At 38.5% G+C, this 26,656-nt stretch overlaps 1 protein-coding gene across 1 annotated transcript in view; it reads left to right on the top strand.

The window, feature by feature from the left end:
* EML6 (echinoderm microtubule associated protein like 6) overlaps positions 1-26,656 on the top strand; it is a 261,537-nt gene that overhangs the window by 95,250 nt on the left and 139,631 nt on the right. Inside the window, exons 2-6 of the mRNA XM_011950585.1 lie at positions 6,456-6,615; positions 9,986-10,084; positions 13,089-13,157; positions 20,970-21,155; positions 22,741-22,876. Coding sequence (XP_011805975.1) covers positions 6,456-6,615; positions 9,986-10,084; positions 13,089-13,157; positions 20,970-21,155; positions 22,741-22,876 — 650 coding nt within the window. The remainder of the gene's footprint in view (positions 1-6,455; positions 6,616-9,985; positions 10,085-13,088; positions 13,158-20,969; positions 21,156-22,740; positions 22,877-26,656) is intronic.

The raw sequence follows: 26,656 nt of genomic DNA on the forward strand, positions 1-26,656 counted from the left end.
GAGCACAGAGAGGTTGAGTAATTTGCTGAAGGTGATATATGGGAAATGGTTCTTTCCCAGTAAGTAGAGGAGACAGGTTTCAGTGATGCACTTGTCACTGAACAAACAGCTCTCCAGGAGGAAAAAATGTATGCATACGTATTAATAAACTTATACACTTTACTGATATAAATAATATATAATGCACAACTTGCAAATAATAAAATGTCATACTTTTTATTCCACACAGCCAATCATTTCTGATAGAATGCTTTCATTGATTTTTTTTTTTTTTTTTTTTTTTTTACTCTTTTTCTAAACCCTATGTCTGTGGTCAGTCTATGGTTGCAGTTTAACCGTGACTTGACAAAATCAAATGAGGAATAAATTCTTGATTACCATCTGGTTCAGCAAGGAAGTTGTTCACATCACTGGCAAATGATTAAGGTTCCAATATGTATGTTTTACATTTTCCTTATTAATGTAAATAAAGCTATCAGCCAACATTCGTGTTGGAACTACACTTGTTGGTCAACGATGTGAGAGAATATTGAGAATGTTTTCTCAGTTTTTTGTATTTACAATGTAACAGCTAGAGAGTGACACTTTTATGCTTATTCTGCATTATGAACGTTGTATCCTATCTCTTTAGACAATCAATAAAACAATAAATTAAGCCCTGATTTGTAGCACTTACTGATTTCCGTGATGTAATCCACTATGGCTGACTTCAAGCCACCAATGTGACATCATTGAAAATGGAGTTGGGAAGAGGTGTGTAGTAATACACCATCTATGGTATTTCTACCATACGGATAGGATAGCAATAAATAACTTCACAACTATAGAGAACAATGAAATGTAGTAAATAATTACCAAGTGATGAGCTTTCAGTACGTATTACCTTTGCTTTTAATATAATTTATGTAATTGTAAATCTATATAATATCTAACAGTGGCTGTGATTAACTGGTTTACAAAGTTGCTAAAACTTAATCAATTTTTGGTAGCCAGTCTAAGCTGGCTCCAACCATGCCACTGTATGGCATGTTTTCAACCATTCTTTTATACGAAGGTATTGCTGGAATATAGTTTCATACCAGTAAGTATAGCATACAATTATGGCAAGGTATTACATTTCTTTATGTTACTATATTACATTCTCATGAGATGCACCATTCATCAAGCTTGTTAAAGTCCAGTTTTAGGGCCCCCCTGCTCGACCATGGATTATACGGATTCTGTGGGGTTCACATAATTCAGGAAAATGGCAGTGGATTTTGGTGGTTTGTCCATGTTGCTGTCATTCCTGTTTGTGCTGCCCAAGCCCACCTCCTGGAAGACAGGGCCCTCTCTGTGATGTCAAGATCACAGTTGCGGTGGGGTACTCAAGTACTAAGCGCATCTCTTGGGACCGGGACTGGAATGCAGCCATCCCCATCTGAGGTTCCACTATTTCCAGGCCACTGTGTTCAAATCAGGCCTGCCTTTGCCTTTTCTGCCTTGCAGATGAACAGTTCCACTAAGGTTGGGTCACTCACCCTTCAATCCCCAAAACAGCAACCTCCCCTTCTGTCCTCAGACAATCCAACCTAATTTTGATGTGCCTCTGCCTCTGACATTGGAAAGCTGCTCTCAAGGTTATCTTCAGGGGAGGGAGGGAGAAGGCTTTCATGCTTTCCTGGTGAGACCTTTTTTTTAAAAAAAAAAAAAAAGAAAGAAAAAAAACATATGAATTATTACTGAGATCGCTGAAGCAGCCTGGGCAAAAAAGAAATGAGGCTTAAGAATTATGAATATTTTTAAAATACTGCACTTGGAACAAATGCTCATAAAATTTTTTTGCCTCAAGGAATCAAGAATGATTAGTATTGATTAGTGTTTTTTGTTGTTTAATTTAGTAAGCAAGGCTATTTCCTTCCATGACCCTTTTGATTCTCATCTTTTCTTTTACACAAGATGTTTGGAAATCTTCCTAATCTCATCTGACATCAGGAAGGACATGCTTTTCCCTCCTGGCATGCTAGAGAAACAAATCAATTTCTTCTCCCGGATAGGTTGGTGAAAGTCCTTCTCTGCAGTGCTTTCTATTGCTATGGTAACAGAAGATGGGATTTCCCAACAGAACTAGGTTTATGTATTAAAAAACAGTTCTTTCAAAACTTGATCCCTTTTTTATTGCCATATGTAAATTACAATAAATGTAATAAACTGAGTACCAAAGGAAAAATAGTGACAGCAAACCTTTTTATGTAGGTGTGGAATGAGACTTGCATTGTATTGAGACCCTTAATGAAAGGATGTCAACTTTAAAAGTTTTAATATTGTGACAGTGTTGTCATAGCTAAAATAACTTGAAAAAGTTGCAAGTTTTCTTAGAAAAGCAGAGAATTAAATATACGGACTCTCAGTTGGCAGATAGACTTAAAATAGAGATAAGTAGTGTCCGTACATCCAGTCATAACATGATAAAGAAGATGACAAGAAGCCCAAGGCAGAACAAGCATTTTGTGTGATGGTGGTACTCTCCGCTTCTGTGACTTCCTCTGTAGGAGGACACAACAGTTGGCCGTATCTCATGAGATCTTATAAAAAGCCTAGGAACTGAGGGGACAGGGTTCTTTCCATCACAGCCCCTTAATTGTATAGAAAGACCTGACCTTTTAATCTGCTGGTTGACTAACAGCGTGGCTGGAGAGTGCCTTCAGAGGCTCAGAGCACTCAGAAAGGAGCAAAGAGCAATTTTGAGGTAGGTAGAAAAGGATGGATTTGGTTTCATGTGGGGAAAATTCAAGCATAATACTCACCTGTCATTTAAAATGCTTCTGAACTAAAATTCCAAAGATATGTGGAATTTCATTTATTAAATAAATACTTACTAAATAAATCTGTAACTCCACCATTATTGATACCTTATATTCTCTTGCAAATCTAATGAGTAAAGTTTGTGAGCTTTTTTCCTTTTTTGAGGCTTAACATGTGCTTTTGAAATGACATGACAAATTTAAAATAGAAGTAAATGTCATTTGGCTGTGCCCTGGATGACACATGGATGCCATTTGACTGTGCCCTGGATGAGACATGTCACTCTGGTGAAAGGAGTGAAGTTTCTGGGAAGCTGATGGGAAAGGTAACAAATAGTAAAGTGAATAAAGGTAGTTCTCTGTTCTTGCTGTTCTTGACATGAGCATAGGTAAATGGTAACATTGTGAGTCACTCGAAGCAATCATGTTGCATCAAGCCAGAGAGGTGACATCAGAGACTGGCTCACGAAAGGAGAAAAAGCTCACTTTCTCAATGTACCCAAATGGCAAAGGAAGACTGGAGAAAGGGCTGTAAAGAGGTGATTTAACAAACAGTGTGAAGGAACTTCTGGCAAGAAAAAATAAATTGCAATGTGAACTTTTTAATAAATGTGATAAATTTATGGGCTTCAATATGAATGAAAAGAACAATAACCAAAATAAAAATACTTTAAATCTAAAATGTGAGGTGTTTGGGATAGTGCTGCCGAGTAACTAAGGCTGGTAAGTTATTTGAAGACTTGTTGAAATCTGTCTATTCCATTCTCCCAACCCCTCATTCAAAGAACTGAAATAAGTCAGGAATTATGGAATTAGAGTAAGAACAACTGCCTGGAGCAGTGATTTGTTATTTCCTTCTGGATGCTTCAGAATCTCAGGAATCTACCCTGTATCTCAAAGATTTTAAAACAGAAGCTGTGATCACAGCAAAAGAGTTTAATTTGTGTCTCTTGAAAGTGTTTCTGGCCATCCAGGGGAAATATACTCATTCTTTATTTTCTAGTCCCTGGGTAGAATCTGTTGTCTATAGCAGGGGGAGAGGCAATACGGCAGCCAAGATTGTTGGCACCATTCACTCCCTCTTGAAGTATTTTGTTAATGCTTACTCTGCCGTATCATGTTCCAGGAACTGTTTAGAGTGGTGGAAGACAGCCCCTGCCCTCACGGAGCATACAATCTGGTCAATCATCTTCTTCCTAGCCTTGAGGACTCCAGGTGTGATGCTAACCTGAGGAGTCTCCTTGGGTTCTCCACTAAAAATAGGATAGAGTTAGGCCATCTTTTCCCAGGATCAGGCTTATAGGCTTCAAACTTTACTATAGCCAGGCTCTGTGAGTTACAAACCCAGTTGCCCACACAAAATCTTCTTTCAGCTTTAACATGCCCAAGCTCGTCCTTTAGTCTCAAACATCCTAAGCCTTTCCCTCTCTGTTCTCGCCCCCAATAGCTCTTGACTCTTCTTCTTTCAGCTTTAACATGCCCAAGCTCGTCCTTTAGTCTCAAACATCCTAAGCCTTTCCCTCTCTGTTCTCACCCCCAATAGCTCTTGACTCTTCTTCTTTATCCCTTCTACCCATGTCTTCCCTCACTGTCTCTCCCTGGTCCCTAACTGACCACCCTGCCTATCCTAACACCCCTCACAGATGTGTCCTTGCCCCTGCATTTCATCACTGCTAGGGTTACCTTCCTCAACTATGAAACTGTTTATGCTGTGTCCATAGTCATTGGTACCCTAATTTCCTGGCCTGGCTAAGATAGCTTTCAAGAGCCACCGCTGCCTGCCTGACACATCTCATTTCCTGCCATTCTCCGTAAGACTTAAACTGTGGAGGACATTGTCTTTTCTCATGAATCCCCTTTGCACCTTGTCTTTCATATGAACTCATGTCTTCCCTAATGTCCTGGACAGCTGGTCACTCCATCCTCTATCTTTCTCCATCCTCCATCTTTCTATGTTACTGTGTATATATATTGACATATTGTAATTATTTACATGTCTCTTTCCTCTGAAAGTGGGCTTCTTGAAAGACAGCAGTGTGATTTCTGTTTATATATCTATGGTACTGTACCTCACATATCATAGATCCATAAGGACCTGTTGAATAAGTGAATGAGCTAAAATATACTGGTTTATCAACAAACAGGGTTTTCAGACTGCTTCCATCCACTCAGCTTAATGAGCAAACATGGCATGCCATAATCTTGCAGTTTTCTGGGACATCTAGATACTTTGAAATACCAGGTGTATCTCAACAAAATTGAGATTGGAGGGTCCTTTCTTATTGATCATCTCTCACCAACTGAATGCCAAACTGTTCTACAACCTTAAATAGTTACAAAGCTTCTAGCATTCCCCTATTGTGAAAGCTACCCTTTATTATGGGTTATCTTTTTGTATTACTTGCTTATGAAGATTCCTAAAGATATATTTTCCAGCGTGCACTTTTCAGATGTTCAACGTGCATTTAAAGTACATATTTTGTTTTTGGAAGCCATATTATATTCACACAGACATGCTTATGTTGGTTATAGATATATAATGCCAATTACACAAATGATGAAATTTGTATTCATCATACTCTGTGCCAGGCACTCTGCTAAGTACTCTAGACTCACTGTATCATCTATTTTCTGTATTACCTCTTTTTAGATGAGGAAACTGAGGCAAAAGATGAAGTAATTTGTCCAAAGAACCAGGGATAGCAAGGGCGGCCAACATGCAAATCCAGTGTCTGATGTCAGAACGTATACTCTCATTAACATCATGCTAAAAACTGGAAAAAAAAAAAAAATCTACCTCTATTTACTGTGTAAGCAGATGCTGAAAATTGAAATGGGAAAATTTCTATTTCTGTTTATTGTATAAGCATAAGTTTGAGCTAGTTTCCTATATAAGTAATGTGCTCTTGATTCCCAACATCTATTTTTTAGAAAGGCACCACATCTGTAAGCAATGAATTTAAAACATTAGGGTGATTTTTTTTTTTTCATCTCGGAAAAATACTTCTCAACGGCTACTGACTCCTTAAAATACCAGTTGGTATTTGATGAAGTTTTGTTTTTATCAAACTACAGAGGAAAATTGTTATACAAACCATAGTTGTAATTTGTAGTTTTTTGGTGGCACAGTGATCTACGTAAAATGGAAACTTTAACTTAAACTGTATAATCTATAGCAACAGACACAGAAACAGCACTTGATCTGGGACCCCTTCATGCTTTGAAATCCTAATGAGGATAGTGTCCGGCGCTTCTGCAAGCAGGTTTAATTCTGAGAAGAGAACCTTCCCCTAGCAACAACATTAAAAAAAAAAATTAAAGTCAAAAGCTAACTTGAAAACAAGTAATATTTTGAAAATCAATAATTAAATTTCACAACATAAAGCAATTATAAAACTATACAGATGACTTTAAATGGAATAATTACAATAGCACCTAATTTTCAAGGTAACCAGTGGGTAAGACCAAATGAGATTGTCAGACTGTGCTAAGCCTCTCTGCTAAAGTGAACATTTCAATTAGACAAAGTAATTAATGACTTTGGGGACAGTTCAGACTCTTTCTCTTGAGATCACCTTGTTAGATAATTTAAATGAGAAACAGATTTGGATAAAAGGTTATCAGTGTTTTCTTCAGTTGGAAGATGTGAAAAGAAACCTTTTTCTCTTTCAGCCTTGCCTTACACCCAGACAAAACTCTTGTTGCAACTGGCCAAGTTGGGAAGGAGCCATATATATGCATATGGGATTCCTATAATGTCCAGACTGTGTCTATTCTTAAAGATGTCCATACACATGGAGTTGCCTGCCTGGCTTTTGACTCAGATGGACAGGTGTGTATCTTTTTTTTTTTTACTTGTTTTATTTAATGACTTCTCACAATTCACTTAAAACTATAATACCAATAGCCAGTAGACTCAAAATCCATCAACCCTTGCTGGTTCTTCTGACAGAGCCTCCTAGAATTTTTTACCTGTTTTTTCCTCTTTAAAACTGTGGCACTAACACCAAGCTCTGGATAGGCCTTGGTGTTGGTTCCCCTAGTCCCACCATCTGGTTAAAAAGCCTCCATAAAAGAAGTCACGAATTCATGCTCATCAGGTTCACCATAGCCCAGTAATTCTACTTTGTTGCCTGTTAGCTTCCTATTTGGAGTAAGGGCTGGACCAAGCCTTATTCACAGACCTCAAGCCCTGAGCATGTCTGTAGTACTTCTTGATTTCAAAAGATGACATCACCTCCTAATAATCCACTGAGAAGATTATCCTTGACTCTTTACCTTGACATCATTTCTAGCTTCTTCTCCCTGTCCTCTCCCAATTAAATCTATCATCAATTCCTGGGTATTCGTGTTTCTTTACAATAACTGACATTCTCTCCTTTCCATTCTCTCTGCCACTGTCCTTTAAGTGCTAATAAGTCAATGTCATGTCTGACTTTGTTTAACCTCTTAGTCTCCTCACAGGCAATTTCTTGCTAATACATTTTATCAACTGAAAACGGTGTCAAAGTGTTGTTTAAAGCCAATAAGAGCTTGGAGTACCCAGTGAATAAAGTCCACACTTTGTTAAGTGGGCATTCTGTTTTAGCCAACTTTTCTAGACTTTTATCTGTTGTGCCCTTGTCAAATTGAACAAATCTGCAAGACTCCTGTACCAGACCTTGCACATTTGTACCTCTGAGCCCTTCCTCAGTCTGTCCTGTCCACCTAAAGTGTCCTGCTCACCCTTTTGCCCATTGAAGTGATTCAGTCTCCAAAAGTTTTTACAAAGCCTGGCCAATCCCTCCCAACGTTTTCTCTTCTTCCTTTGACCTACAGCAATACTTGGCAGAAAAGATAGGTTGATATGTTCTAGAAAAAGTAAAAACAGAGGGGTCATTCCTGGCTCTGGCTGCTTTCATCTCCTCACGAAGGCCGGGCCTCTTCTCCCTATTTTCTCAACCGCCTCCGTTTCCTGTGCCACCCTTCCTCTCTCTCTCTCTCACCCTCCATGTTTCTGCCTGTAAATTCTTTCAATCTAATTTTTGACAAATTTCAGAGTTAAATCTGTAAGTTGGTGCCATGCAAAGATCTGTGAAATTATTCATAGAAGCTTAACTGAAAGTCTGTGGGAAATTCAGTGGATTATAGGAGTTGACCTGGTTTGAGTCACTTTTGAAAAACAATTAGCATTTACTTGCTGTTTTCTGCTATTTTAAGAGAGCATCAATCACTAGTCATTTTTCTTTCTAGAACTCGATTCACTACATATGTAGACCCCTGGAATTATATGTTCTTTATTTTACTCCTCTGTAATCTCATCCAGTTAGTTTAATGCATACATTCCCTTGTATGTCTACATAAAGAGACAATAGCTGGATGCCAGTATTTGTTCAGGCTTGCAGTTATATTGACTTCCTAAATAAACTGAAGTGTGTCAGAATCCATATGCATATACAAGTATAAATGTATGCTTACGTGTGTACTGGTGTGCACCTTCTCTAATCTGATTTTGTTATTCAAGCAAGCATTCTTTATCAATTTGTTCTGAAGTGTCACAAGAAAATGTAATGCAGCAAAGGGAAATCCAGCTTTAACTTAGTTTTTGTCCATGTTAATTTATGTTAGAATCCTAACTATTTTCCTTTAGATTTCATTTTGAGGGATGGTGGTAGGGGTGGATTGCATGGTACTTAACTGTCAGGTGAGAGAAATAACCTCTTGTATGTTAGCCATGATGGATTTCGTGGCTTGTTGATGACTATTGCTTCAGGTCCGCCTTACTCCCTGGACAGAGTTAACTGGAATCGAATGATATTTAGAAATGACAAATGGCCCATCACCTCACAATTGACAAAAGGCAATAGAAATGCTTTTCAGGTAGCTATGGAACCTGTCACTACAGATGAACAAAATAGGTTTCTTTCAGCTTTTTCTCAATCAAGAAGTGCGGGTTTTACTTCAGTGCCCCTATTTGTGTTAACTAGTTTTCTTCTCTTACAAAGAATAAGCTGAATGGAATTCATCCATTCAGATTTTCTTATGAATAAAAATACAACCACATCTCATTTCCATTGCTGAAACCCTCAATTAAAAAATTACAGCAAAGACATTTCTTAAGGACACATTAAAAAAAACCCCAGTGATGTGTGTTACGTTAAAAATTCCTAGTGGAAGCCATGTTTAGTGAAGAAACCTGAAGAATCCCTGCATAACAGCACATGTATACATTTAGCCATGTGTAGCTGGCTGTTTCATCCACACTGAGTGTGCACATACACAGACATACTCTCAAATGCACTCAGTACACACATGCTCTTATACTTGGGGAATACCATATGTTTAAAACCTCTTTAATTTACGTTACTTCACTTGACCCATACAACAACCCAACAAAGTAGAAGGAATGAATATTTTCTATACCCATTGTACAAATGAGACAACTGAGATTTAAGGAAGTTAATTTTGCAAGGCCTTATGTCTGGCTACTTAAAAGTGAAAAGAAAAGCCAAATCTACTTACAGTTTAGACTTCTTACACAATGCTGTCTCCTTACAAGTGATATCCTGCAAAAAACTCTGATTTTGGTATGACTGTTGCCTGTTTTTCACACTTTTGGTTTTGTATATAATCATGTGTATTGAATTTTATTTTTCCTTTAAGGACAGGTTCTGACCTGAACCCAATGAATTTAGGCTGGGAGGTGAAGTACCAGATTACTTCTACTTAGATTGTATTATCTTTTAGCCACCTTAAATGTTTGTAAAATTATAGAAAACTAAAAATTAATGTTCATTTATTCTATTCGTCAAACCCTTAAATTTTAGCAGTTTGAAGCTTTTAGACTATAGAATCCTGGGTTCTATTAAATCTCATTAAGATTTTACCTAAAAATTTTAAGTTAAAAATTCCAAATACTGCCTTCAAGTTCTGTTTCTGTAATTTCTATTGACTTATCAGAGATTTCCTGAGAGTTTACCTGTATGTTTCTTACACTTAAAAGGATAAAGGAGCTGTAGCTCTTAGGTTTTTGAAATTTCAGCATATGGTAATGGAAAGTCATCTATTGATATATTTTTAGTTTTGGGTTTAAGATGGGTTTTGAGAAATCGGTTTGTTTTAAGAAATTCAATGCCTAACCCATAGTAGTCAGTAACTATTTCTCAAGTGTCAATAAATTTTCCCATCACTTTTAGGTACTAAATTATTGTTCTTATTCTTAGCGTTTAGCCTCTGTGGGGTTGGATGCCAAAAACACAGTCTGCATTTGGGACTGGAGGAAGGGAAAACTTCTGGCCTCAGCCACTGGCCATTCTGACCGGGTAAGAACTTGTTGGATCAAGCTATGCAGATTTCAGAACTGGGGGGGACCTGTGATATTGCTTCTCAGACTTCTAATGTTTTTAAAAGTTAATTTTTCATGTATACATTTTTCCTATTAAACTTATAAGCATCCTCTTTTTTCATGATTAACAGCTAACTGTGTTAATGTGCTTCTGGTGATCAAGTACTTTATATGGATTGTTACTGCTTTTCATAGGCAAAGCAAATTTTTGATGCTGGCATTTTACTACTTTATGAAATCAAAATGGAATTGAATTTGAAATTATGTATAGTTTAGATGTATTCATTTAGAAATGGAAATAGTTGTTAGAAAATAGTCACAAAATATGATTACAGGGGTACACATTTTAATTTTGAATGAATGTAATGACAGCTTTGTGATTCTTTGTTGTATTTGAGAATATTGAATGTGGCCTGCTTATTCCTATTGAAGTCAGTGTGATCAGAAATAATTCCATGTAGTCTTAGGCGATGAAGTGGGTTTATACATATAACTGGTCAGAAATCTAATTTGCCAGTATCTTGCATGATTAAAATAATTTGACTCCTTTATTATCTTGGGTTCTCTAGTTTAAACAATGAATTTGCTTTACTGTCTTACTTGAATTCCTAGGTGTTTTGTATTTCTGCACAATGTAAGTGTTCATGTGGAACAGGCTATCCAATCTTTTGGCTTCCCTGGGCTGCAGTGGAAGAATTGTCTTGGGTCACACATAAACACCAACACTAATGACAGCTGATGAGCTAAAAATCATATCATCTCATAATATCTTAAGAAAGTTTACAAATTTGTGTTGGGCTGCATTCACAGCCATTCTGGGCTGTGGGTTGGACAAGCTTGATGTAGAATCAGGCTCTAATTAAACATGAAATTCACTGTCTCTTGCTTAGAAGGAACTCCTAAAAAAAATTTTAAGTACGAATGGCACATTCATCTATGGAGGTTTGTAGTTGTAAGGAGACCCCACAGATATTGCAAATTCTACTCCAGGATCAAGTCTTCAGAAAGCTCAGGAGTGACCAACAATAGAACCTCACTACTGGAAGAGGCCTGGTACCCCACTGGTCCAGTGGTTCCCAATCCTGGCTACACATAGAATCCCCTGGGGAGACTTCACAGCATATATATATATATATATATATATACACACACACACATACACACACACTCGTATGTAATATTTTATCTGAGTTATGCCGCATTTACTACTTCTATTTCTGAATCATTTTATATAGTCTGACCTGAACTAGTATACTGTCTGTCTGTCTTATCACCTTGGAAAAAGAAAACTAAAGTTACAAACAGTTTAAACCAGTAAAATTTCCTTACTTAGAAATAGCCTAATGTAATCACTTTGGCTTGTATAGAAAGAACTTTTATTGTTAAATTCTTACTGTTAAGCTAAATTTGGCCTCAGCTGCCCTCCATATGGTAAGTCTCTACAAAATCAACTGCAACCTAGCTTGGTAAGTAACCACACTGAAAATTTAGGTGTATGCTTCTGTAACAAATAGCTGAATGGCAGCCAGCTTCAGCCAATGGCAGGCTGCCACCTGTTCAGACCATGCCCAAATAAAGCAAATTTGGAGCTGAAACTAGGAAAGCTGTTTCTGTACCTCAGTTCATTTTTCCTAGGATACATATACCTAGTGCTGAGTCTGTAATCTTAGGATGTTTTAATGAAATGCTTTATTTGGAACACTGTTCCGCCAGACCCCATAATCTGTGTCACACATAATTTTGCTCTTTATTACTGATACTAGTATGAATTATTGACTGCTTATGGCTAACTTCAAGATTATCTTCAAGATTATTTTAGTGGCACTAAAATACTTAATCCATTACATTTATATAATGAATGTTTTATACCCTGCAAAATAAATTGATATACTTTATCTTCATTGACCTTAACAAAACTTGAGGTGGTATAATCCACTGTAGAGAAGATGAGGTTAAGGTTAGAGGTACTCAGACTTGCCTGAGCTTGGATGGCTGAAATGGATACTTGGACCAAGTACTTTTTCTTCAGTGCTCTTTCCGGCGACCATAATTGCTCCTTTATATGTGATGAACAGTTAGTGGTCTAGGTTATTTCTCTGGTCTAGACTTTGTCCCTGACAAGTAGTCCCTCCCTTTCTATCAGCGTGTCATGGAATGTGGTCCATGGATCCACCTCCATCAGAATCTCCTGGAGTCTGTTTAAAGATTTGGGTATCTGGACCCAATTCTAGACCCACTAAATGACAGCATCTCAAATGGGCCCTGGAAATACCTTTTTTAAGCAATTGCTATGGGCGATTTGATTCTCAGGATTGACGGTCTTTTCCTTCTTGTCTCTGAAATGGAAATAGAACTACCTGCAAACTGTCTGGTAGCTCTTGTTAAAGAATGACAAATAGTAGTAGCAGATATATTTTCAGTTCATCGTATAATTGAAAATATAATAGTATGTTGGGTCAGATTAAAATGATAGCCTGAGGGACTATTTAAGTTAGTGTCAGATAAATGCCTCTGCCTTATATTTAGGAATATTAACTTCTGTGATTGCTAGAGACTATTGGCCACATTAAATTGTAGTTAACTATTGAATGTTTTCCTAGTTAAAAAGAAGCATTTAAAAATTCTTTAAATTTCTATTGAAAAGCTATCTCCAAAGTGTTAGCATTGTGGAGAGCTATTGAAAAATTTGATCAAAAATTTATCCTAAATTGTCCATTTGTTTATCCCAAAATATGACACCAGTTTGTTTTAAATAATTATGGTAAGTTCTCTCTCTACTCAGGCTTTAAGGTAAGTAGACATGAGGTGATAACATGTATGTTAGTTCCTGACTCATTCCAAGCCAAATCTTCCATTTTTATCCTGTGCAGGTAACATTGTGTTCTAAATGTGAGGGTAGAGTCTTGGCAATTGGACTAGTATTTGGAAAAGGCAAAAACATGTCAAATGATCAACATGGCAACTTTTAATGTTTTGAACAGATTTTTGATATTTCCTGGGATCCATATCAGCCAAACAGAGTGGTTAGCTGTGGAGTAAAACATATAAAGGTAAAGTTTTTTGTTTTTCATTTTTTAATTTTGGTACCTTGAGTGCAAATAATTTTAGGTGTTTATATAGATAATTTGATGTTGAGAGACTGCGTGACTTGACACTTTTTTTCTTCAATATAGAGCTCTCTTACCTGTTTCTCTGCTCCTGAAGCAAACTAACATCAGCTGATGGGGCTCTCTCTTAGAAATGCAAAGTAATGACAATCAAGTGAAGTGCTCAGCAGGCAGCTGAAAAGGAAATTTTATGTAAATTAAATATCGAACTGAAGACTCATAATACTTGTGGGACTGCATGTTTTAAAACAGTGCTGATTTTAATGTTGTGAAGTAAGTTTTTCCGTTATAATGAATATTTACATATTTGCATGTCAACACTTTGACATGTTATGTTCCCTTAAATGAAAGGTGTCATGTTGCACTCTACAAGGAAATAGAGGAATTCACAGTACAAACCTATCTGGACCATTGGTTTTTAAATGCCCCAATCTTCCTCTAGACTACTCTCTCATCTGGGTAGGCCCACATTTGCTTCTTACTATTTTGTTCACAAGTAGCAAAATTAACTGCATCAACATGCTTTGCTCTGACATAGCAAAAATTTCTCCTGACCCCTGGGATATGGCCCAGGATCTTCTTGCTCTGTAGGATTGTAAATAATAGAAGTTAAAGTCCATAAACAAGAGTATAAGGATTACCTTCTTGCATAGAGCATGCATGGATTCTGTACAAAAATGGTACATTTCTGTATGAATGAAGATTTTCTTCTAACCAACCCCTCCTATTTTGCAGTTCTTTTAGTCTAGTTTTTCACGATCCTTCCCATTATTCTTACTTGGTTAGAAAGGGACAGATGATAAAATACTCAAAGAAGTATAACAAATATGGAAGACTTACCTAATGAATGTTACAAAACTCTGCAGAGGAATGTAAAACAATACTTGAATAAATGGAGTGACAATGTTGATTCTGGACATGTCTAAAATTTACAAATGTATCATTTATCTCCAAATTTACATTTGGTAGAAATGCAGTTAAAATCCCTGTTACTTCTGTTTTTACCTGACAGAATTTCCCTTTAAATTATCCTAAATTAATCTGGGAGCATAAAATAATGACAATAACTATGAACTTTGGGATAAAAAAAGAATCATGAAGAGGATATGTACCACTATTTACTAAAGCATAGTAGAATTTAATTTAAATGGTATAAGACTTGGATAAAAAGAAGTAATGCTGAAAAATAGACCTTAATATGTATGACAACTTCAAGTATAATAGCATCTCTAACTGGTAGGCACAAATTTATCAATTTTTTGGATAAAATTAATACTTCATACTATACACTAAAATAAAGTCTATATGAATTAAAGAGGTAAGTTTCAAAAACTATTAAATAACTAGAGGAATATGTAGGCAAGTGTTTAACTGCTCAAATTGGAGAAAGATTTTTTAAAATGTAAAAGCAAAGACATCGTAAGGAATAATACTGATGCAACTGTAGAAATATTAAAACATTCTGTGTAATTCCTTCTTTCCACAAAAAGAGGGAAACCGCAAACTAGCAAAAGTATAAGCAGCACACAAAGTAGATAACTGGGTTGTTCTGAAAATGCAAAGACCTCTTGCAAATCTGTAGAATGGACAAAGAACATAGAAAACTGACAAAAATAGGAACACTGTTGGCCAATAGACTTATGAAAATGTTTAAATCTCAATAATTAAGGAACACAAATTTAAAATAACAAAACATTTTAAATATATCAAATTTATGATTAAAAGTACCCTCTCTTGGCAAGGATTTCATGAATGAGCACTCTTAAACCTTGCTGGTAGAGAGGGGTAAGCTGATAATGCTCTTTTGGTCCAGAAATTTGGAAATATTTATCCTTAGAAATGTCAATTATCGTTGATCCAGTAATTTCACGTCTTAGAATCTATCCCAGGCAAATTGCTATAAGTGTGAACCAAGAGCTGACTCATTGCTGAGTAAGTGATCAATAGCAAATAACCAAATAGAAGATCTGAAATAAACCAAACAGAAGATCTGAAACCACTTAAGTGTCTCTAGGAAGTTGAATAAAATGTTACATCCACGTGATGAAAACACTGTACAATTGTTAAGTTATGTTTTAGATGATTAATTATATTGGGAAATATTCAAAATCTATTGTGTGGGGAAGTTTATCTTTTATTTTATTTACTTTTAGTTTATTTTACCCAAAATCTATCTTTGTGGGTGGATGATGGTGAGATTAGATTTGTGGCTTCTTTTTCTTTAAAAACATTTTTATATAGGAAATACGTTAGAAGGACATCTCCAAATGTTAAACAGTGTCTCTGAGTAGTGGGTTGATGGATAATTTTTCCCTTGTATACTTCGTTGTAAAATTATTTCACAATAATTTATGTTCCAAAATAAGAAATTTTAAAATGGAGAACAAAAATTTTAGAGGTTCCACTACTCAAAAGTGTAAGATATTCCACAACACTTTAGAGCTTCATAAACATTTAATAATTCTGTACCAAGCCCTGATGTGTATATTTTTAATCTAGGAAAATGTCAGCTGAAATCTAGGTAGTTTGCTTTATTAGCAGCAGCTGGAGGCTCCTTCTATGCTTGGTATAGCACACCTGAAAGACCAAAATCTCATTCAGTTTTATATTTGAGTTGGTACTAGATGAAAGAGCAAAAACAGACCCTACTTTCAATTTGCTTGAAGTTTAGCCATTAAAACATTAAGACAGACCCTTTTGGAAGAAAGGTAAAATCAAAGCCCTCTATCGATAACGATGAGATCCCAGCTGGCTTAGAAGCACGTTGTCAGGATGGAGATGCTGCTTAGGCTGAGCCTCGGTGGGTGGGTGAGTTTGGTAGGAAGGGTTGGGAGGCAGAACTAGGGGAGGGGTTGCACTTCTGTCAGGAGTTAAGAGAGGCATTGGTCACCCGTGGAGGCGTGGGACTGGGGAGCTGGTAGGGTCCATGGCTCATGATATGTTCCAGGATTACCAATGTTTTCTTTACCAAAGAACCTATTCCATAGTTTTCTTAGGGAACAAATATATTGAAAGATGGTGGCCACAAAATAAACTAGCCATTGAATCATAGTTTCCTTAACAATGTTTTATTAGTCAAAGATGTGTTATCTGCCAACATGAGTGTCTGATCAAACTAAAATATGAAAATTGTTTCAGCCATGAGTAAAAAAAATGTGAGTTCATAATGATCCTGATTTCTGTTATGCTGTGGGGAGTTTCTGGAAATTTGGGACCCTAACCTGGGAGCCATCATCCATCCTGTACTCGGTGGTGAAGAAACCCAGGACCCTAGAGGGTTAGGTGGGAATTTGACTTCGATTCGTGATTGTTTCCCTCTACTTGACTCTGGGCAACCATTTAATCTCCCTGAGGCTGAATTAATATTGATTCATTCTATCTCAGAGAGAAGTCACTACCTCCTGAAATTAAGATAATTACATTAAACAGTATGGAACCCAGTAGGGGCACAATAATGTTAATTTCTTTCCCCATTTCCTAGGATCACAAAAATGATGGCAGAGGTGGGATTAAAGTTCAGCCTCTGATTCATAGAGCTCTTTCCACTGAGAAATTTCTTTAGTGAACTACCTTGCCTTAACTTTTTTCAAAAAGAAAACCCTACATTTATTGGGTTCTAACTAGATTTGCTGCTTAATTGATAGAATTCTCCTGATTCCTTCCTATCTCTTTCTATCCTTGGATAACTCTTAACTTTTAAATCAGTAAATTCTAAAAGCAGAAAAGCTGAGACAAAATTCTGAAACTTTATTTGAAAACAAGAACTACTTACCCTGTTTAAATTTAATCATCTTAGCAGACTTGGATATTTTTTCTAAGCAAATGCAAGCATTTTTACCTCAAAGAATCTGGAATGTCTACCTAGCGATACTTTATTAATTTTGTTTAGAAATATAATAAATTTAAACTTCAACAAATTATTTTTCCTATCTGTATTCTCTAGATTCAATTACCAGGATTCCTCCACTTTTCTTCCCAAAAAAACCTACCTTAACATTGAATTATTCCAGTCATAAATTGAATGCAAAATCTTTGTACTCAAAGAAAATACCTTCATCTGAAATTTGTGTAGCTAGGGTGAAATCCTTTTCGGCTTTGTAAATCCCCTATGTTTTGGCAAACAGGCAAATCGCAATTATCTGAAACAAATGCTTGAAAAACTAACAGTTGAGCATCAGCCGCTTCATTGGTTTTATAGCAAATGAGCCTACCAGGTTTGTGGATACTGTTGAGCCGTCTCTAGTCAGAGACAGAAGGGACTTTAGGGACTACCTAGGGCTAGATGAACTCAAGGTACCTGCCAGCTCTAACAAAGTTTGCATTATAGTCTGTGGGTAGAGACAGGAGAAGATAAACAAGGTCTCCTCATTTGGTGTGAATGTAATGATGCCTTGCTACCCTAAACTGCCACTGTTTTTCAAGTAGGAAATGCTTCTCAAGAGATAATATTTCAGGCACTTGCCATTTTTTGCAGAAAATATCATAATTTTAGGGAATCATTTGACTATTTGGAATGTTCCATGTGGGCCTTATACCATCTGACCTGGTGACTTGTCAGTAAACTTTTCTGTAGATCAAGTCTGAAGATAATGGGCTCCATTTTTTGTGACTGTCTAGAAATACTCAGATAACTCAGGCCGGGGGTGTACATCCAAAGTTAAAGGACAAACTAATTCTTTTAATCTTCATGCATGAGGAGGTATAAAGAAAAAGGGAACTGTCTGCCATAAGCATTGCCATGAACAGCAAGTTCTTTGGCATGTTGGTACAACCAGTAATCATTTATGTCTAAGAGTTTGTTCAGGTTCAGAGTAACAGCTTCAATGCTTTCCAGAGCTTATACCTAACTAGCTTTTTCCTAGATCTCTTTATTCTTTATTAAAAAAAAAAAAATTTAGGCTGGGCGCGGTGGCTCATACCTGTAATCCCAGCACTTTGGGAAGCTGAGGCAGGTGGATCACGAGGTCAGGAGATGGAGACCATCCTGGCTAACATGGTGAAACCCTGTCTCTACTAAAAATACAGAAAAATTAGCCGGGCATGGTGGCGGGCACCTGTAGTCCTGGCTACTCAGGAGACTGAGGCAGGAGAGTGACATGAACCCGGGAGGCAGAGCTTGCAGTGAGCCGAGGTCGTGTCACCGGATTCCAGCCTGGGCAACAGAGCGAGACTCTGTCTCAAAAAAAAAAAAAAAAAGAAAAAGAAAAGCTTTATTACAGGTGTGTGCTACCACTCCAGTCTAATTATTTTTGTAGAGATGGGGTTTTGTTGTGTTGTCCAGGATTGTCTCTAACTCCTGGGCTCAAGTGATCTTTCTGCCTTGGCTTCTGAAAGTGCTGATATTACAGGCATGAGCCTGCTTCATTCTTTCAACATATACTTTAACACCTTTTCATTAATAATACCCAAAGAAATGAGTTACCAGAGCTGATACCTTTTCTGAGAAGATAATCGCATATTGGTCCTTCATTGTGTATCTGCCCTTCATTCTTGCCAAGGCATGCCTCTATTCCCCAACCTGCTGCCACACACACACACAGGACAGCCCCCCACCCCCAGCTGTCTGAATCCTGGCCATCTTGGTGTTATAGCCATCCCAGAACTGCTTCCTCCAGTACCCAACTACTCTGAGAGGACCATGGCTTTTCCTCTCCTGCAGGTGTAAAATAGTATGGTTGTTACTGATTTATTCCCACATTCCTGCCATGTGGTTTCATCTCATCCTGCTCTTCTGAATCCAGATGCAGTTTCTTCCTCACCCCTGATCCGAGTCCTACTCTTGTTGATTCTGTTTAATTCAACTTAGTTCTCTACCTTTGAATTTCCTTGCCACCTGGGCACAGTCTGAATATGCTACCTTAAAATTATCTCATTGTTTCATTTGCCTCTGCATTGATTCAAAGTTGTCAAAGCAAAGATAAAGATTTCAATATTTTTTCTAAACCCATTGAACCTTTACCTTGGGTGAGCTACTTCTGTTTGTTTTCCCTCCCCTCCAGATGGAGATGACAATACTGTCTTCCTTAGCCTATTAAGGGTTTTGATAGGATCAAATACCTTAGCATATGCAAATAGCCTTTTTAAACTGAGGGGGGCCATATCAAGGACAGTGAGGTTATTCTAGTTGATACATTAAAATATGTTAAGATTTTCAGAGGCCAAGTGGGGCTGATCACCTGAGGTTGGGAGTTCAAGACCAGCCTGGCCAACATGGTGAAAACCCATCTCTGCTAAAAATACAAAAGGTAGCTGGGTGTGATGGCACATGCCTGTAGTCCCAGCTAACTGGGAGGCCGAGGCAGGAGAATCACTTGAACCCAGGAGGCGGAGGTTGCAGTGAGCCGAGATCGGGCCACTGCACTCCAGCCTGGGCAGCAGAGTGAGACTTTGCCCCCCGCCACTGCCCCCAAAAAATCTATGTCAATGCAAAATATTTTGTGTCTGTATAACCATGGGAGTGTCCTTACTGCCTTCTATAAAATTGCTGAAGCTTTGTGAATGGTCTTCTACACGATGGACACATTTTATGCAACTAAAACTGAAAAGCCTAGTCAATTATTTGGGTATATGGAAATATGACTCATTTGTGAAACTTTTCTAAGTAACATTTCTACAATGAAGATTTATAACATTGAAAGTTAGAAATTATTTCCAAATATATGTACACTAAAAGTACCTAGATATAGCTGGGTGCAGTGGCTCACACCTGTAATTCCAGCACTTTGGGAGGCCGAGGAGGGCAGATTACTTGAGGCCAGGAGTTTGAGATCAGCCTGGGCAACATGGAGAAACCCTGTCTCTACTACAAATACAAAAATTAGCTGAGCTTGGTGGTACACTCCTATAATCTCAGCTACTTAGGAGGCTGACACACAAGAATCACTTGACCCTAGGAGGTAGAGGTTGCAGTGAGCTGAGATCGCGCCATTGCATTCCAGTCTGGGTGACGGAGTGAGACTCTGTCTCAAAAACAGAAAAAAAAAAAAAAAAATCTAGATGATATGTCAACAGGCTAACCAGAAGTTATAGACCTTCACAGTTTTCCTTTTTATACTTACCTCAGTTTCTAAACTACAATAAACCTATACTAGTTTTATAACTTGACAGAAATCTAAGCAAAACATGATTTGTCCACTTGATTCCAACTCTGAGAACATTATCTTCTATTATATCACCATTAAGGCCAGGCGCGGTGGCTCAAGCCTGTAATCTCAGCACTTTGGGAGGCCGAGACGGGTGGATCATGAGGTCAGGAGATCGAGACCATCCTGGCTAACACCATGAAACCCCGTCTCTACTAAAAAATACAAAAAACTAGCCGGGCGAGGTGGCGGGCGCCTGTAGTCCCAGCTACTCGGGAGGCTGAGGCAGGAGAATGGCGTAAACCCGGGAGGCGGAGCTTGCAGTGAGCTGAGATCCGGCCACTGCACTCCAGCCTGGGCGATAGAGCGAGACTCCGTCTCAAAAATAAATAAATAAATAAATAAATCACCATTAAACAATGAGCAAAGCTTTGAAATTTTGGAACTTTGAAAGTTTTAAAAGTGTTGTTATAGGCTTTTCTCATGTTCCTGGTAGTTAGCTAAAATGTTTTTGTGTTACATGTTGTTGTGTTACAGCAAAGCAAATTAACTTGTTTGTGCCTAGCTTGGATAGAGCAAATTACGTGAAATGCACTGAAATATAAACAAACACCAATGCAAAATACATCCAAATACTCTATCTTGGAGATCTATTTTATCACTTACATTCTAGTTTTGGACACTGTGTGGAAATGCCCTGACTGCAAAAAGAGGGATATTTGGCAAAACGGGGGATCTTCAGACCATCCTTTGCCTTGCATGTGCCAAAGAAGACATCACCTACTCTGGTGCTTTAAATGGTGACATCTATGTCTGGAAAGGGCTCAATTTAGTCCGTACCATTCAAGGAGCACATAGTGTAAGTATTACCGTGTGGAAATCTGTGAGTGATTTACTAGATAAGGTAAGACCACAAATCGCTCCCTGTATTTTTCTCTTGTTGTTTTAGAATCAGAGGACCCTGCTGAACACTCCCCACTCATGACAATTTCCCAAATTATGTTTGCTCACCTAAAGGAAAATATATTTCAAAGCACACAGTGTAATTAACCTTCACTTTAACTATTAATTGCTTGATTTGTGTCATCCGCAGTAGTTTGACAGCACTAGAACTAGCTCATCAGGTTCATCTTACAGGCACTTCTCAAACTTTAATGTGCCCATGAGTTTCTGGAGGATCATGTTAAAATGCAGATTCTGGCTCCGTAGGTCTAGGATGATGTCGCCACTGCTCATCAGTGACCGACAGTTTGAACAGGAAAGGTGTAGATAACTATTGCTCTTACATTGGTTGATGAGATAGGTTTTCCTCATTCTTTATGTTGAGGTGCAGGGTGTCACCTCCACACCAGTGTCATGAGCTCTTAAGGTACAATCAGAAACCATTGATAACCACATATCTTCTGGTGTCTGCTCTGTAAGAACAAGGACAAACTTCTTACCACTCTGCCCTCTTTTTTGGCACATATGAAAATGACTACATTGTTGTATCTACAGGTGATAAAATTGTCCCTACAAATGGGAAGATGATGTGAAAGGCAAAGCCTATCATAGTGGATGGAAATTGGGTAATGATGTTACTGGAAATGATAAACCTTTAGCTTATTGCCTCCAAATTGATTCCCTATACTCTTAATATGAAGAAAAGTTGAAGCAACTCTTAGAGCTGTGACATTTCAGATCTTTCACTATATGTTGCAGGTGAATTTTCTTGGCTTCACTAATTATGAAACAGCTCTTAAAATAATGGGTCAGTATTTGTCCTCATTCATAAAAGCAGCTGCCTTAGTAACCTAATTTCTTTTTATACTGGATCTTATGTCAACAGTATATTCTTGCAGCACTTTTGAAGAAACCAAATAAAGTATTTTCCTGTGGAGGAGCATCTTTAAATTACTAAAACTATTTCCCATGTGAAAATCTTCAAACGATGCTTAACAAGCTAACATAAGTGCTATTTACATTTTCAATTAGGTTCAAGTACCTTTGTGAGCTCACTGAGGTACATTTTGGGCACTTTTGTGCCTATGAAAGTGTTTATGTTCCTAGCCTCTTATCTCTACTTAATTATTTTAGGCATGCAACTTCCATGAAACACCTCCATAGTTGTCTTTTCTCTCTAAGGGCCACTTATCATGTAAAAGAATTTGATTCCTATACCTGCATTAATTATATTTTTGAATTTTTAAAAAACTGCCATCTTTTTAGTAGTGATAAAAGAGCACTTAAACTAGTTTGCTTTGATTATTATGATTTTTTTAAATGCAATTGAGATGAACAGTATCATAAATGGCTATTTGGTCTATTGTCAGCATTTCAATAGAGAACAAGGGAGTTTTATTTTTGTTTTTGCCTTGTTATGTTTTTAAATCAACATTCAACTGTATCTATTCATTATACTTAGGATGGTTGCAGCATTGAATGTTACCTATTTTAATCAACAGGCTGGAATCTTTAGCATGTATGCTTGTGAAGAAGGCTTTGCCACTGGTGGGCGAGATGGGTGTATACGACTATGGGACACTGATTTCAAACCAATAACCAAAATTGATCTCAGGGAGACAGAACAAGGATATAAAGGTAATATATGTGTTAAACTTACCTGTAACTCTGGATGTGAAATATAATGTGAAGTTCTGTATTCGTATGGTTTCTCTGTACCCTGTTTTTAAAAGGCAGTTTATATAAATATATTGAATACAAGCAAAAGTATGTTAAAAGTAAATGGATGTCCTTTTTCCTAATTTGCACAAATGCATCTGTATGAACCAGCAATGCTGAAGCCAAAATAAGCATTCTGATGAAGTTGCTGAGGTTTCTTAGGAGATGGGATTTTCAGTGACAAAACCGAGAAATTCTAGACAAGTTGGTTACCATAAGAGTGAATGTGCCCAGCCTCTGAAAACAAATGAGAGGAGAAATGTGACAAATTTATTTTTTAAAGATAACTTTAAAGTAGTAGATACTATAGTAGTAGGGATTAAGGGCATGGGCTCAGTCATGTGGCATGGGTTCAAATTCTTTTTCCCTATGAGAAAGTTAAGAAATTGAACAGCAGTCTCAAATCTCAGGGCATCTATTTCCCCATCTATAAAAGGGAGATAATACTAGCACCAGCCTCCCATGGTTGTATGAGGATTAAATATACTTGCAGAATGCTTAGGATGAGGACTAAATATACTTGCAAAGTGCACTTAGCACTCAAATTGTTAGCTATTCTTACAGTATATAGAGTGTATATATCAGAATACGATACATCCTTTAAAATTCTCATGGTAGGCCTGTTACCTTTTGGCAGATAAAGAATTTACAGCTGAGAAAGATTAAAGTGGAAAATGTAAATAGGAAAGACAAGAGGCAGTCATAGCGTTGTTAATATGCTAAGCGCAGGTTGGGAGGTTCTGTTCACTCCCCACAGGTGGGCCGCAGACCCAGCGCCAAGGGAGGGGTACGTGGTACTGTGAGCCATGGAGGTCCACAGGATGAAAACTTACCCATCATTCTCATGAAGGGGAATCTTTTTCAGTGCCGAGATGAGGGAGAGATTTCCTGAGCATCTTTTAGAGACGACCCTGTGACATAGGGCTCAAAGTCCTCAACAGGCCTGAAACGAGCTGTTTCTCCTGGGTTGTTCCTCATGAAGCCCCGCTGTGTGACCTGATGGCGAGGTTGTTCCATAGGCCAGATCGGGTGGCAGTGCGCGGTGCTCTCTGCTGGCCTTGGGTAGATTTCAGAGGACTGGGAGAAGACAGCGTAGACTGCGTATCCTTCAGGCCATCCTTAAATAGTGTTGTTTTCAGTAAAACTTTTCCAACAGTTGAGCAACAGGGAGATGAGCTGGATATTGTACTTCCTGTTTATACCTGGAGGCCAGCTGCTTTATGTGTCTGTGAAACAAAAATGTGCATTTAAGTCAACTAATCCAGGATTGGACTGTTGTCTTCTCATTGAGGCTCAAGATGCTGGTGTGCACACATTTCTGAATACTAGGCACAGAGGTTGGCATAGGAAGCTGTGGAATTTGGTGTCTACCTCAATGTAGGGACAAGGAGATCAAAGTCCTTAAGTTCACTGCCATAGAGTGTGGGCCAGGGAAACTTGATCCAGAAAAAAACATAACAAACAGATATAAGCAGGCAAGCACCCATAAGAGTAATTTTTTTTTAAGTACAGTAGCCAAAAATGTTTGACCCTGAACCATGAAGCTTCTTGGTGTATCTTTCAAGGTAAACCAGAAACCAAAACATACACTTAGAGAGTGGCGTCAGCTTGCCAGATGGGATTAGTAACCATAAACTGCCTAAACATTGGAGAGCACCAAATAGGATTCATGACTCTTACTTGGCAGTTACTCCATTTAATCCAAAAATTGTATCACATAATTAAGGCATACATTTTAAAGCATAGGGATCAGCTAAGAAGCTATTGGTTTACCCTGCTATACTTTTCTGCCCAGTACTGAGTCCTTGAGCCTGGCTCTCCTGGGAGAGTTCAGGGACCAGTTCTGAATGAGGATCTATGTCACTAGGTGTTGTACTGATCACATGGGCCCCACAGCCACCTCCTGTCTACACAGTTAGGACAGTCAGCGATGCCCTCCATTGGACATCAGTCTCAGATTCCCGCCCCATCCTTGCCAAGATGAAAGCAGATCTGGGTAGTACACCGTGGACATTGGGAACCTGAAATAAGCCTGCACCTCATAGGATGTGCCCTGGGTGTGTGGGCTTAGTGTTTATCAGGGATTGGTGTGCACCTTAGATGGCTTACTGATAAGGCAGTAGCCTGCATTTTGTAGAGAGAAACAGACTGCTTTTAAAGGATGGTATAGATCATGTTCCAGTTTGATTCCAAAGGAATCAGAGAGGGCATGGGGGCTGGGATGGAGCTCCTAGGAGGGTGGAGATGGCACTGCTTAGCACGCAGCCCCGCAGTGTGGATGTTCCAGATGACCTCTTCACTTTTAGAATTGCTGCTGACCACCAATACTCTTAATTGCTTAGTATTTTACTTTAAACTGATAAATGTATCTTTTTAAAACTTCGCTTTAAACTAATGTTTGTGACATGAGTTTAATATGCTGGGATCTAATTTTTGCCCTTGGAACACCCACCTAAAATTATCCCCTCCTCCTGGCTTGGGCAACATTGTCACAAAAGGCCACTGTGTATCATCAAGCATCAAAAGAGTTGCTGGCCTTCATTCCAGCCCCCAGTGAAAAAACAATATACATGTAGCATCAAAAGAAGAAAAGTCTCCTGGTTTGAGTTACTGGTAACAACTAAAGTCTGGCCCACCCATTGCTCCCAATTTAGGGAGTTTTGGAGCCTGCATGGACAGGGCCATGTGGGGAAACTTACTCTAAATCCCCCTTTAAGGGACTCTGTCGTGCTCAGCCAGGCCTTGGTGAATAATCAGCCAGGCCATTATTCCACTGAAGCAAGGAAAGAAGATGTTGAGTTCCAGAGCCATTTTCCGCAGCTCCGAGCAGGGAGAGACTCTCAGAACCGGCCCCCCTGTGGTCTTGGAGGCCGGCTGCCAGGGCCATCCTGTGATGGGGCAGCCTCTCCAAGGCACGTGGAGGTGTGCCCCAAATCCAAAGTGAAGTAGAATGACCCAGCACAAGTATAGGAATTAAAATACATAGGAATGCCGGGCGCGGTGGCTCAAGCCTGTAATCCCAGCACTTTGGGAGGCCGAGACGGGCGGATCACGAGGTCGGGAGATCGAGACCATCCTGGCTAACACTGTGAAACTCCGTCTCTACTAAAAACTACAAAAATCTAGCTGGGCGAGGTGGCAGCGCCTGTAGTCCCAGCTACCCGAGAGGCTGAGGCAGGAGAATGGCGTGAACCCGGCTGGGTGACAGAGCGAGACTCCATCACCGAAAAAAAAAAAAAAATACATAGGATTTGAGGAGATAAAAGTAATCAAGAGGTAAATAGCTTTCTGGCGTAGCTTCCCCTTCAGCCAGGCAATACCATACACTTGGTCCTTTGAACATTAGCAGAGAGCTGAGCAAATAAGAGGGAGGGAAAAGGGAAGGAAAGAGGGTGGGAAAGGAACAAAAGAAAGCAGAGTGGACAGAAGATGGTCAGGTGTCCTCCCCATCCCCCGCCACCCTCTCGTCCCTTCCCTCAAAGAAGACTTGGCCTTCTGCTCCATCTCTCTTTGCCTCAAACAAACCAAGTATATTTGAAAGGAACAGATTCAGGCAGAGCAGTGTTAGACTTCCTTGCCCTCAGTTTGGACATGAAGCTTCCTTGCTCTCAGTTTGGACATGACGGTTTTATTTTTATAAGAACTATCTTGGGCCGGGCACGGTGGCTCAAGCCTGTAATCCCAGCACTTTGGGAGGCC

This window comes from Colobus angolensis, unplaced genomic scaffold (assembly GCF_000951035.1).
Source record: "Colobus angolensis palliatus isolate OR3802 unplaced genomic scaffold, Cang.pa_1.0 Scaffold309, whole genome shotgun sequence".
NCBI classification, from domain to species: Eukaryota; Metazoa; Chordata; class Mammalia; order Primates; family Cercopithecidae; genus Colobus; species Colobus angolensis.